At 39.8% G+C, this 11,435-nt stretch overlaps 4 protein-coding genes across 5 annotated transcripts in view; 2 read left to right on the top strand and 2 right to left on the bottom strand.

The window, feature by feature from the left end:
* The window catches only part of LOC104743144, a 6,563-nt gene extending 3,975 nt beyond the window's left edge, over positions 1-2,588 (top strand). Inside the window, exons 4-11 of the mRNA XM_019235408.1 lie at positions 6-210; positions 292-612; positions 710-949; positions 1,017-1,180; positions 1,264-1,411; positions 1,494-1,616; positions 1,697-1,784; positions 1,892-2,588. Coding sequence (XP_019090953.1) covers positions 6-210; positions 292-612; positions 710-949; positions 1,017-1,180; positions 1,264-1,411; positions 1,494-1,616; positions 1,697-1,784; positions 1,892-2,067 — 1,465 coding nt within the window. The 3' untranslated portion in view covers positions 2,068-2,588. The remainder of the gene's footprint in view (positions 1-5; positions 211-291; positions 613-709; positions 950-1,016; positions 1,181-1,263; positions 1,412-1,493; positions 1,617-1,696; positions 1,785-1,891) is intronic.
* LOC104738996 (nucleolar GTP-binding protein 1) lies at positions 2,461-5,302 on the bottom strand. Of its 2 annotated transcripts, XM_010459228.2 has the most exons (3): positions 5,139-5,301; positions 2,755-4,800; positions 2,461-2,665 (listed from the first exon to the last, which is right to left on the bottom strand). In XM_010459228.2, the coding sequence occupies exon 2, from the start codon at positions 4,782-4,784 to the stop codon at positions 2,769-2,771; it is 2,016 nt and encodes a 671-aa protein (XP_010457530.1). In that variant the 5' UTR covers positions 4,785-4,800; positions 5,139-5,301; the 3' UTR covers positions 2,461-2,665; positions 2,755-2,768. The 2 variants fall into 2 exon arrangements, with proteins under 2 accessions (XP_010457530.1, XP_019091687.1); XM_019236142.1 differs by lacking the exon at positions 2,461-2,665 and having other exon boundaries at positions 5,139-5,302.
* LOC104738997 (3-ketoacyl-CoA thiolase 1, peroxisomal) lies at positions 5,479-8,623 on the top strand. The gene is made up of 14 exons (XM_010459229.2): positions 5,479-5,818; positions 6,066-6,130; positions 6,243-6,327; positions 6,413-6,539; positions 6,642-6,740; positions 6,831-6,898; positions 7,012-7,119; positions 7,204-7,281; positions 7,389-7,521; positions 7,627-7,723; positions 7,793-7,916; positions 8,020-8,128; positions 8,212-8,295; positions 8,369-8,623. Exons 1-14 carry the CDS (start codon positions 5,750-5,752, stop codon positions 8,440-8,442), a joined length of 1,320 nt encoding a protein of 439 aa, XP_010457531.1. The 5' UTR covers positions 5,479-5,749; the 3' UTR covers positions 8,443-8,623.
* The window catches only part of LOC104743146 (chromosome transmission fidelity protein 18 homolog), a 7,737-nt gene continuing 5,229 nt past the window's right edge, over positions 8,928-11,435 (bottom strand). Inside the window, exons 18-22 of the mRNA XM_019236327.1 lie at positions 10,100-10,291; positions 9,952-10,011; positions 9,620-9,858; positions 9,358-9,457; positions 8,928-9,223 (exon numbers count right to left, since the gene is read on the bottom strand). Coding sequence (XP_019091872.1) covers positions 9,170-9,223; positions 9,358-9,457; positions 9,620-9,858; positions 9,952-10,011; positions 10,100-10,291 — 645 coding nt within the window. The 3' untranslated portion in view covers positions 8,928-9,169. The remainder of the gene's footprint in view (positions 9,224-9,357; positions 9,458-9,619; positions 9,859-9,951; positions 10,012-10,099; positions 10,292-11,435) is intronic.

Consider the following 11,435-nt stretch of genomic DNA (forward strand, 5'->3'; position numbering starts at 1 on the left):
TCTGTCTTCTCTTTATCAGTTAACACCAACGAAAATCATCTTGACTGTTCGAAAGACAAATTTAATGGTCTCCAGCAAGACATATCACTAGATATTCTCATCAGAAGCCACACTTCAGCTACAGATCAATTATGTAGTACAACCAAATCAATCGATCAAGTAGATTCCTCTTCACCCAATACAGATTTCCCGGTGGAATATCTGAGACGTGTAAGCATAATTCACATTAATCCTTGCTTAAAGTTAGCAATCTTTTTGGTCTAAGTCTGATTTCCTCAAAACTATATGCAGGATTTGGAGACAAAATGTGATGATATAGAAACAGAGAATTCTCTTTCAAGAGAAGAGAGTATTCACTACAGTGGATTTCCTCTTAGGAAGGTGGGAAGTAGAGAAGCTGCTTTTATGCATACGCAAGACTCACATGATTTCTTCAAAAACAAAGTGCTTGGTCCACAGTTGATAGTTGAGGATGTGACTGACGAAGTAACTTCAGATGCTCTCTTGTCAGCTACTATTGTCCCTCATGTACATAGTGAGTCAGATGATGATCACAAATCCTACACAGGGGAGAAAGAGATTACAGATGCTGGTCATGAATCTGCAATGGAGGTACACAAATTATTTTGTCCTATTAGATTATAAGTTCTGGATTTCCTGATGTGTGTCGGCTTAAGGTTAATCTTTCTGGTCTCTTTTTATATTACAGGAAAAGTATAAGAAAAGCATAAACACCTCTGATTCGTTTAGTGAAGCTGCGATGGTTGAAATTGAAGCTGGAATCTATGGCTTACAGATAATCAAAAACACTGATCTTGAAGACTTACACGAGCTAGGATCTGGTACATTTGGAACGGTATACTATGGGAAGTGGAGAGGAACTGATGTTGCTATCAAGAGGATAAAGAATAGTTGTTTCTCTGGTGGGTCATCTGAGCAAGCACGACAGGTTTAACTCTTCTCTCGAGTCTTTCAACTTTTAAGATAATTTATTTACTGATGTATTTTGGAAACAGACTAAAGATTTCTGGAGAGAAGCTCGGATATTGGCGAATCTCCACCATCCTAACGTGGTGGCCTTTTATGGAGTTGTACCAGATGGACCTGGTGCAACAATGGCAACAGTGACTGAATATATGGTGAACGGATCTTTGAGACATGTCTTGCAGAGAAAAGACAGGTACGTACACATCATTTGTCAAATCTCTCTCTGTATGACCTTTTGCGATATGGCATTACTGATGGGAGTCTATATGCACACAGAGTACTTGATAGGCGCAAAAAACTGATGATAACTCTTGATGCTGCATTTGGCATGGAGTACCTACATATGAAAAATATTGTTCATTTTGATCTTAAATGCGATAACTTGCTTGTAAACTTGAGGGATCCACAACGACCTATTTGCAAGGTTCAACTTTTCCTCAAAATCTTGTCATCTCAAGCCAAATAGTATTTTTTTCCTTCTCACTTTCATACTGTTCCATTTACAGGTTGGAGATTTCGGATTATCAAGAATCAAACGAAACACGCTTGTCTCTGGTGGAGTAAGAGGAACCCTTCCATGGATGGCACCAGAGCTGCTAAATGGAAGCAGTAACCGTGTCTCAGAGAAAGTATGTTGCTGAGTCCAAAATCAAACCATTCCAAATTTTATAGTCCTTCTTACATGTTTTAATGTTCATATATTTTGCAGGTAGATGTTTTCTCATTTGGTATCGTGCTGTGGGAAATCTTGACAGGCGAAGAACCATACGCGAATATGCATTGCGGTGCCATCATCGGTATGTTTCTAGCCTAAAAAGTTATGCAGTCTTTGAACAAAAAGAAGTTGGATTGGGTTGAGGTTTGGTTTCTGATCTAATTTTGTTTTGTATTGTAAAATAAAAAGGTGGAATTGTGAACAATACGTTGAGACCACCTGTGCCAGAACGATGTGAAGCAGAGTGGAGGAAGTTGATGGAGCAATGCTGGTCATTCGATCCAGGCGTGCGACCATCGTTCACGGAGATTGTTGACCGGCTTCGCACAATGACTGTTGCCTTACAAGCCAAGCGACGAACCTAAAAGCCCTCTCCAATCAAACGTAAGTTGTGAGATACTACTACTGTACATGAGTCTTCATTTTTGGGTTGGTTTTAAAATTTATATTGGCTGAAAGAAAGTGACAAGAAGATGGGGGAAATATAGATTTGTGAGAGATGTGCAGAGTTTGTAAATTAGTATTGGGGGAATTTACCGGTTTAGGTAAAAGTTGTATACCAAGAAAGTTGAGGTTCTAATTCTATTGTGTAAAAACAGAATTGTCATTTTTCTGTAAGGAATATGTTTCCTCCATCTAAAGAAATTAACTTCTTATCGGTTTAGGTTTCAGAGTTCTTTATTAAAAACAAAAACCACAAAATAAATGTTTAGTAACTGAGTTTTGGTTCAGCAGAATCTGGAACCTTCACACCAAACTTTCAAAATAAAATTTCTCAAACATCTTAACTCCAAAAAAAAACCATCATAAGGTTTGTTGTTTAAACGATTACACTGGAAAGCTATAATAATCCATAACTGTGCGAAAAGCCACAATAGATGCATAACATAGTAAGTAAACTAAAGATAACGCAAATTCCAAAACCTGAGAGAACTTCTTCAATAGATCCAGCATCAGTTTTCTCTGCAAGGAATTAAAATTAATAATCTTGACATTGCAAGCAAATGTATCATCTGATACAATAATAAGGTGGGCACAGAATGGTAACGTACCTTGTTTAGTCTCATCAACGCCTATCGGTTTTTCCTTTCCCTCTCTTGCCTGAAAACAAATGTTTTGGTCTAAGCGTCGGTATGACTCTGTCAGCTTCACCACGACGAGCATTCTTGTCTCTCTTTTTGTGAGATTTATTGCTAATCTTAATGGCCGATTTCTTCTGAGTAGAGTCTTTAAATCCATCACCAGGCACAACTTCATGTGCAGGAGGCCTTGACTGAGATCTTGAGATCGACATAGATCTAGACTTCGATCTCACACGCTGCTTCTTGTTCGACTGTTGCTCATCATCCACGTCCATTGCGTCGTTACCCTCATCATCTGATCGATCCCTCTTCCTCCCTCTAGACTTGCTTCTTGCACGGTTCACTGCAGAAGATGGATCAAGTCCAAGAGCTGATAGCTCCCTACCCATTCTTTTCGTTGTGTACTTCTTGTCCTTGTCAAACTTTCTTGGAACAGTAGATCGGTTCTGTGCAACAGTCTTCTTGAGCCTGTGATCTAGAATGATCTTAGCTCTCTTCTTTCTAATGGCAGCAAGTAGCAGCTGCTGCTCCTCTGAAAGCTCCTCAACATCCATCTCGATATCTTCTCCTTCAATTCCAGCCAGCCTCAATTCTTCTTCTCGTTCCAACTCCTCAAGCCTCTGCTGAATGTCTGGATCAATGAAGTCAGCCACATTATGACCATCGAGAATCTCAGGGATAATGTCTTCCTTCCATTCATCATGATGCAAGATGTAGTGCTTCTTCAAACTAGCAGAATAAACTCCAGCTCCACCGTTTTCCTCTTCCAAATCTTTCTCTGTCTTTCGTTTCTCCATTTCAGCAGCTTCCTTAGCTTTAGCCTCAAGAACCACCTGAGGTATGCAAGGGGGTCTATCTATGCTATCACGAGGCTTTGGCATCGCCACATGGAACCTGTTCAGGTGGTCGTTAATCTTTTTGGATTTCATCTTGGCCTCTACCCTCTGATCTAACAGCCTCTCACATGCGGCATTCTTAACAGACATCACACCTTCGTCTGTCAGAGTACTCATCTTCAAAAGCACAGCTTCTTCACTTGCTCCCATTGCAGTCTTCATAGCTTCAGCTTTCATCTCTTCAATCAGCTTCCGGTCTTCTTCAGATATGTTTTCCATGGGCATCAGATCAGTCTTGTTGCAGACAATGACCAACGGTTTGTTCATAAAGAGGGACTTGATGCTGTGGAAAAGAGCAGACTGCTGAGCAATAGTGTAACCACATGAACCTGAGATGTCCAGAAAGAACAAAACAGCAGCACGGAGATGGGCCAAGGCGGTGATACTGCACATCTCAATGATGTTACGGTCTTCGAAAGGCCTGTCCAAAATACCAGGGGTATCAATGACTTGGTACCTGAGGTACTTGTAATCAGTATGACCAACAAAGAGGGATTTGGTGGTGAAAGCATATGGTTGGACATCAACATCAGCTCGGGTAACCTTGTTCATGAAAGAACTCTTGCCAACATTAGGGTATCCACAAATCAAGACAGTACGGGTGTTAGGGTCAATGGAAGGAAGCCTAGCCATGTGCTGCCTGATCTGCTCCAGATAAGCCAAACTAGGAGTGATTCTCTTCAAAACAGTGCACATACGACCAAGAGCAGCCACTTTAAGACACTTGCACCGGTAAAGAGAATCACCATACTTGAGTAGCTTGACATAATCCTTGGCGATCTTGCTAACCAAGTTCCTGGCAGTATTGACCTGGCCTAAAGCAAGCTTGTAATGGTCTTTATTGTAAAGAACATGGAGAAGATCACCGTAGAAAGGATGGATTTGATCAAGGCGAGGAAACTCATCAATGATAGCGGAGAGCTTCTCATGGAAGTTGGTCTGAGTGTACTTGACCTTCCTCATGTAGAACTGACGGAGACGGTTAATCTTGTAACCCTTGTGGACAACAGTAGGAGTCTGACGCTGAGTCCTAGAAAGGATGATGTCAATGAACTCCTTGCCATTGGGAACAACAGTGATCTTCTTGAAATTGTACTGCACCATCTTCGCTTATTCGAATCTGTGCACAAATCCATACAAATCCGTCGTTAATTAAAAAACATGAACATATGAGTTCCCAACAAACAAAACTGTTACAGCTTGCTTAATCATAAAGCATAAACTTAACGATTGCGAGATACTAATCAACAAATAAGATTTTAGACATCGAAAACAAAACAAAGCATCGAATTAACGAAGCAACAAATCATCATCATCCATATGATTAAGAATAAACACAAAAGTAGCAAAATTCTTAATAAACATCACAGAGAACAAAAATAAAAACCAAAGAAGAAACATCAACAGCAAAAGGTGAGTAAAATCGAAAGGGAATAGAGAAAGGGGAGAGAGACTTACGTCAAGAACAGATGAAGAGAAGTGGCGAAGAAGGGGAGACCAAGACGGCGTTGTTGTTGGTTCTAGGGTTTAATTTGTAGAGGAGAATCGAGCCGTCGAAGAAATGACGGTCGACAGTGTTTCCTGAGGAAGACAGAGAGACGAAGGAATCCTAAATATGTATGTAACACAAACCTAAAACCCTAGAGGCATACGACGTCGTTTATGAATTAATCCATACAAATCCTGAAACCCATATTAATCCAGTTTAAACCGGTCTGAACCGGTTTAGTCTTTTATTTCCTTTTTTAATAACGGTTTTGCTTTGGACAAATTAAAAAAAAAAAAAATAATGGAAAAAGCGATGGAGAGAGTTAAATGGTGCTGCTGCTGCTTCACATCAGATGATGATCTGCAATAGTTTTGACGGACGGATTGATCGAGAAAACTAGACAGACAAATATAGTTTGGTGATCTATCCTAGGGCTTTTAGCAAGAGAATGAGAATTAGAGAGACTCTTGTTCGATCAAAGACTATGTTTTTATAGCCGCCGACTTAAGGACACAAGGGTTTAACTCTGTTTTGTTTTTATAACGGTTCTTGATTTGGAGTTGGACAACAACAAAAGAAAATGGAAAAACCGATGGAGAGACAAAGGGTACTGCTTCAGCATCTTCAACCTTCCGACGCCTCTCTCTCTGTAAGCTCTTCTTCCTCTTCTTATATAGCTTTGATTTCCCATCGCTAATAAATTGCTCTCAATTACTTGCATAGAGATTTGAAATTCTGCTATTGAAACCATAACTCTCAAGGCTAATTTTGGGATTTTGGTTGCTTCTTGCTCGATTCTTTTTTTCTTTCCCCGAATTATTATTGTTCTTTTGGTTCTGGAATTGTGTTTGATTTTTTACTAAAATCACTGTCTTGTTGTGTTGTTTCCTCACAAGCCTTCAGCTTGCTTGGCTTCATATGAGAGGACCTCTCTATATGGAGATGATGTTGTCATTGTCGCGTTAAGTTTCTTCTCTCTTCTTTTCTCATTATTTGGTATTGTTGTGCAAGCATGACCTTATATGAAACCTTGTTGAACCCCCTTTCTTCTATGATTTCTTCTGTTGATACAGGGCACAAAGGACTGCACTTTGCAAGGCAAAACGTGGCAGCTTCAAGGATACATATCCTGACGACTTGCTTGCTTCTGTTTTGCGAGTATGTTGATTCGATTCCTCTTTCCTGGTTTTTAGGTTTCCTCTTTTGCACTTATGTGTACTAGTCAGAAGCTTCTTCTTGGTAGGCGTTGATAGAGAAAACAAATGTAAACCCAACTGAAGTTGGTGACATCGTAGTGGGTACTGTTTTGGGGCCTGGATCTCAGAGAGCTAGTGAATGCAGGATGGCTGCCTTCTATGCTGGCTTCCCTCGTAAGATTTTCTTTTTTTCACTATGGTAATACATATATAATCCGGAATCTTTGATATTTGGTTTGTTGTATGCTAATGCATGCTCTTATGTCCCGTTTGAAGAAACTGTTCCCATCAGAACCGTGAACAGACAGTGTTCATCTGGGCTTCAAGCTGTTGCTGATGTTGCTGCTGCCATAAAAGCAGGTTTTTATGACATTGGTAAGAGAGTAACTATACCTTTGGTTACATGAATTATATATCTTTTTTGATGGTATGTGAATAATTGAGCTGACAATACGTTGGGTACAGGTATTGGAGCTGGACTGGAGTCCATGACAACCAATCCAAGGGGATGGAAAGGATCAGTCAACCCAAAGGTACCGTGCTCTTTTTGTCTCTCTCTCTTTCTCTCCTTTCTGAAACCTGAAGTGATTGATTGGCTCTGTTGAATTTTAAGCCCTCATATATAGAACGTATTCTGTTGTTGTAGGTGGAGAAGTTTGAACAAGCACATAGTTGCCTTCTTCCAATGGGTATTACTTCAGAAAATGTAGCACACCGGTTTAATGTTTCAAGGGAGGAGCAGGATCAAGCTGCTGTAACTCCAATAAACTTTCTCAGTTCTAATGCTTGCATTTGATTTTACCCTCCATCCTTTGTTTATCGAGTCAAATGTATGTAGGTTGATTCTCACAGAAAGGCTGCTTCTGCTACAGCTTCCGGTAAATTTAAGGATGAAATAATCCCCGTAAAAACCAAGGTACATGCTGTTTTCCACCTTTGCAACAACTGTAAAAAAGTTTGATTCTTCAGGATGCATCAAATGCTCTTTTCCCCAAGTTAATGAATTTTTTTTTTACATTTCAGATTGTTGACCCAAAGACAGGTGATGAGAAAGCCATAACAGTCTCTGTGGATGATGGGATTCGACCTAACACAACCCTTTCCGGACTTACGAAGCTGAAACCAGTGTTTAAGAAAGACGGAACCACAACTGCTGGTACTTTTTCCCAAACTAATTGTTCCTTTGCAGAGAAAATTGTTTGTTTGATCCATCTTCTTTTCTTTTTTTTTTCAAATCCGTTGCTTCCTCTGTGTCAAACAGGAAATTCTAGCCAATTAAGTGATGGTGCAGGAGCTGTTCTCCTTATGAGGAGAAATGTCGCAATGCAGAAAGGCCTTCCCATTCTTGGTGTATTCAGGTTGGTTTGACACTCTATATTGACCTCTCTTTGCTTCATTAAGTAAAAGCACTCTTGGACACATTACAGGACTTTTGCTGCAGTTGGTGTGGACCCAGCAATCATGGGGGTTGGGCCAGCTTTGGCTATTCCTGCTGCAGTCAAGGCTGCTGGTTTAGAACTCGATGACATCGACTTGTTTGAGATTAACGAGGTATAAGATAATAGAACAACTCTTCTTTGAGTATTTCCATGCATTTCACTACTGCACATGCTAGTTTCCTTGTTATAGTCCTTACATACCGTTGTTTGTTTAGGCGTTTGCATCTCAGTATGTTTATTGTCGGAACAAGTTGGGGCTAAACCCGGAAAATATCAATGTCAATGGAGGAGCTATAGCCATTGGACATCCCTTGGGCGCTACAGGTATGCTCTACTTGTTTACATATCATCATTAATTTCATAAATGAATCCCTCAGCTACTAACAAATGCTATTACACTTAATCAGGCGCCAGATGCGTTGCAACGCTGCTGCACGAGATGAAACGCCGTGGTAAAGACTGCCGTTTTGGAGTAGTGTCAATGTGCATAGGTATGCTATAATTTCACTCTCACTCTCATTCGTTCCACACACTCACTCTCACTGGGATTGGGAAACCGCGCAGGTTCGGGAATGGGAGCAGCTGCGGTGTTTGAGAGAGGAGGCAGTGTGGATGAGCTTCCCAACGTGAGTAGATAAATAAATCATGGCAAGGACTCTCGCTAGGAATGTCTCCAAATTCGAACACACTGCTACAAATAGATGCGTTATAGATAAATAAATCATGGCAACAATAGTACAATACTTGAGGAACAACTTTTTGTTCTTACTTTGTAACCCACTTTTGTTACACTTTAGTACAAAATGTAATTGGTTGGTCTATGTACACAATGCTAGAACTATATGATAAATAACTCTGTCGGCTAAAATGTAAAATGCAAGCGTCCTTTATAAGTATTGTGAAACTAAGTTCAACGAGGGGTGGTGGCGCAGTTGGCTAGCGCGTACGTCTCATAGCTACTGAGTGATCCTGAGATCGTGAGTTCGAGGCTCTCTCACCCCAAAAGTCTTTTTGTTCGTCCAAAATAATTTTTATTTCTCAAGATGGTACATATTAAATGCATTGAAAGATAAAGACAACGCTGACGTAGTAAGCAGCTACTAATCACTAGAAGTTTTTCCCTCAAAGGTGATATAAGTCGTCAAACTTGGATGGAATGGAAGTGGTTAATACATGAAGTACAAGTTCTACTTTGTAAGATATATCATATAAGATTTTCAGAAGGAAAAAATGCAGTGGGATGTTCCACATCAAGCATATTTACACAATTTCATTTTCTTTGTTACTTAGATTTTCTTAGCATATGCAAAGTTCAAAGCTTAGTTTGTAGCTATGCACTAATCTAAGACTGACTTCATTGCAGGATCATTGTAGAAACTCCCGCATTCTAACGGGTCTCTTCACAGCATTTGTGAAACCCTGTACGTATAAAGCATACACATCAGTGTCAACATTCGAATCTGGCTTAAAGTTTGAATGTCTTAATGTTTTTATATAGCTATCTTTAAATCATCCTTTTGAGGAGTTTTTGTTTGGCTGCAAGTGTGACATACCTCGTTAAACTTGAAGAGAAGAGGTCGTGAATCTCTTTTTGCAGTTGCTCGCTTTTGTACATCCTCTGGATCTTCATAATCTTTCCTGGACTTCCTAAACCTGTTCTTACCAGACAAATATGCGATTAGTTTATGTTCATGATTTATAACACTGAACCGTTTGGTTGAAAATGACTCAGATGAGACTCTATTCATCCACCACTTTGGGCGATAAAAGCCTGGGATATTATGAAGTTCAAGCTGAAATCAATCCTTCAATTACCTGTCGAAGAAATTATGGGCGGTGCGAGATGCCTTTTTCACATCACTCGTTTTCGGTTTTGAAGTTGTGGCAATCCCAACTGGGACCGACGAAGGTTTAGAGGTAACTGGATTTCGTTGACTTTCATTTGGTGCAGCATTCGTTTTCCTCGCTAAGTCTTGATTTATCTTCTTAATTTCAGGTTTGTTCAAGATCCCCAAACTTCCTCCACTTGCTTGCAATATCTTTTGCTTCTCAACCTGAATTTTTTTAACATTTATATGAAAATCAAGATCTTCATGCAACTAAAGCCACAAATCTATACAAGTTCCGTGGAAGAAGATGCGACTTACTTCATGTACCAACACTTGTTTCATCGCCAAGGTGAGTATATGATGTTTAAATTGGTGACCCTGTCAAATGTTGGAAAGGCGATGAGTATTATCCCCAAAAGTAGAATTTGGTGGACAGATGCTAGGGGAAAAGAAACAGAAACAAAACCTTGAAACTAATGAAATCAAATAGATGTGGATCTAAAGCAAGAAGTGAAGCATCTGAAGCAGCTGCCTCCCTGAGGTTACTCATAGCAGGATCAGATTTCACATTCTTATAAGTCAAAGAATAAGAACACATAAGCATGACCAAACCCGCCAGTTGATCCTTTTGCCTATCTGATATCAAATGTGATGCCACCTGAGGATCATAGCAAGATGTTATCCTTAGAAGAGGAGCAATTTTTGATGAAATGTAGCACAGTAAACCACGAAGAGAACAAAGAATACAAAGAAAACACAACAGCCATTAGATGAAGACATACCGGTCTAAGAGTTGGGGGAGAAAGAATATGCAATAGCGGGGAAACAGAGTCTTCTACGAAAGACTTGATTGACAAATGCCTCCCAATATAGGGAGGTATCTTGTGGTGCCAAGCCCGCAGAGACTCCTGCTTTTCCACTAAAAGTGTTCGACATCTGATACATTTGATATTGAGAAGTAGTCGTAAGCAGGGATGCTTGAAATGCTTTCGTAATCAATAAGAGATGACACCAAAATCACCTGTGGTATGACTTAGGCCACTCAATAATTGGTTTTTGAATCTGGGCCACACGACGGTGAATAGGTATCACAAGGCTAGGAAAGTAAACTGCATCACAAGGTAAAGGAAAAACAGTGTTATTTACAGGACTCAGTAATCTTTTAGAGATTCAAAGGTTTTACCGTAGAGAGGCATATGCTGGGTGCGCATGACGTATCGATGCAGCAAATCAGAAGTTCCAAGACCGTCCAAACAGCTAATCTTTAAATTTAAAAGGATTATACATAACGTTATTTACAGAACATAAAATGGTCATAGGCACTGGAAATCATTATTAGCCTTACCGTCTTGTCCATCACCGGATCATGGTAGTGGAGCTGCAAAATGTTTTCATGTATACCATCGAATATCAAATCATAATCACCCCTGCACGTTCAGTTAATAGATAAGCATGAAGGAGAAAAAGACAAAGCAGAAAAGTTATGAAATATGAAAGAGAAAAGTCATTGTCTTGTACATACCGACTAGATACGAGATTGTGTAAGAAGTCAAATTTTTTTGCCTCACTGCCAGAAGCGTCATTAGATCGTTCTCGTTTCATTTTTCTCGTGGTGAATATCTGAAGGGAAGAAGCAAGCTTGGATATAAAATGAAGAGATCTGTAAACTATGATTGCTTTGATAATTTGACTGAGCTTGAAGTACCTCTTTCCAGATATCAAACAGACTCTTTGACATATCTTTCCGCCCAACAACTTGGGATCCAATATCAATCTGAAATAGAAAGCACGTGGTGGTACTT

This window comes from Camelina sativa, chromosome 14 (assembly GCF_000633955.1).
Source record: "Camelina sativa cultivar DH55 chromosome 14, Cs, whole genome shotgun sequence".
Classification (NCBI taxonomy): domain Eukaryota; kingdom Viridiplantae; phylum Streptophyta; class Magnoliopsida; order Brassicales; family Brassicaceae; genus Camelina; species Camelina sativa.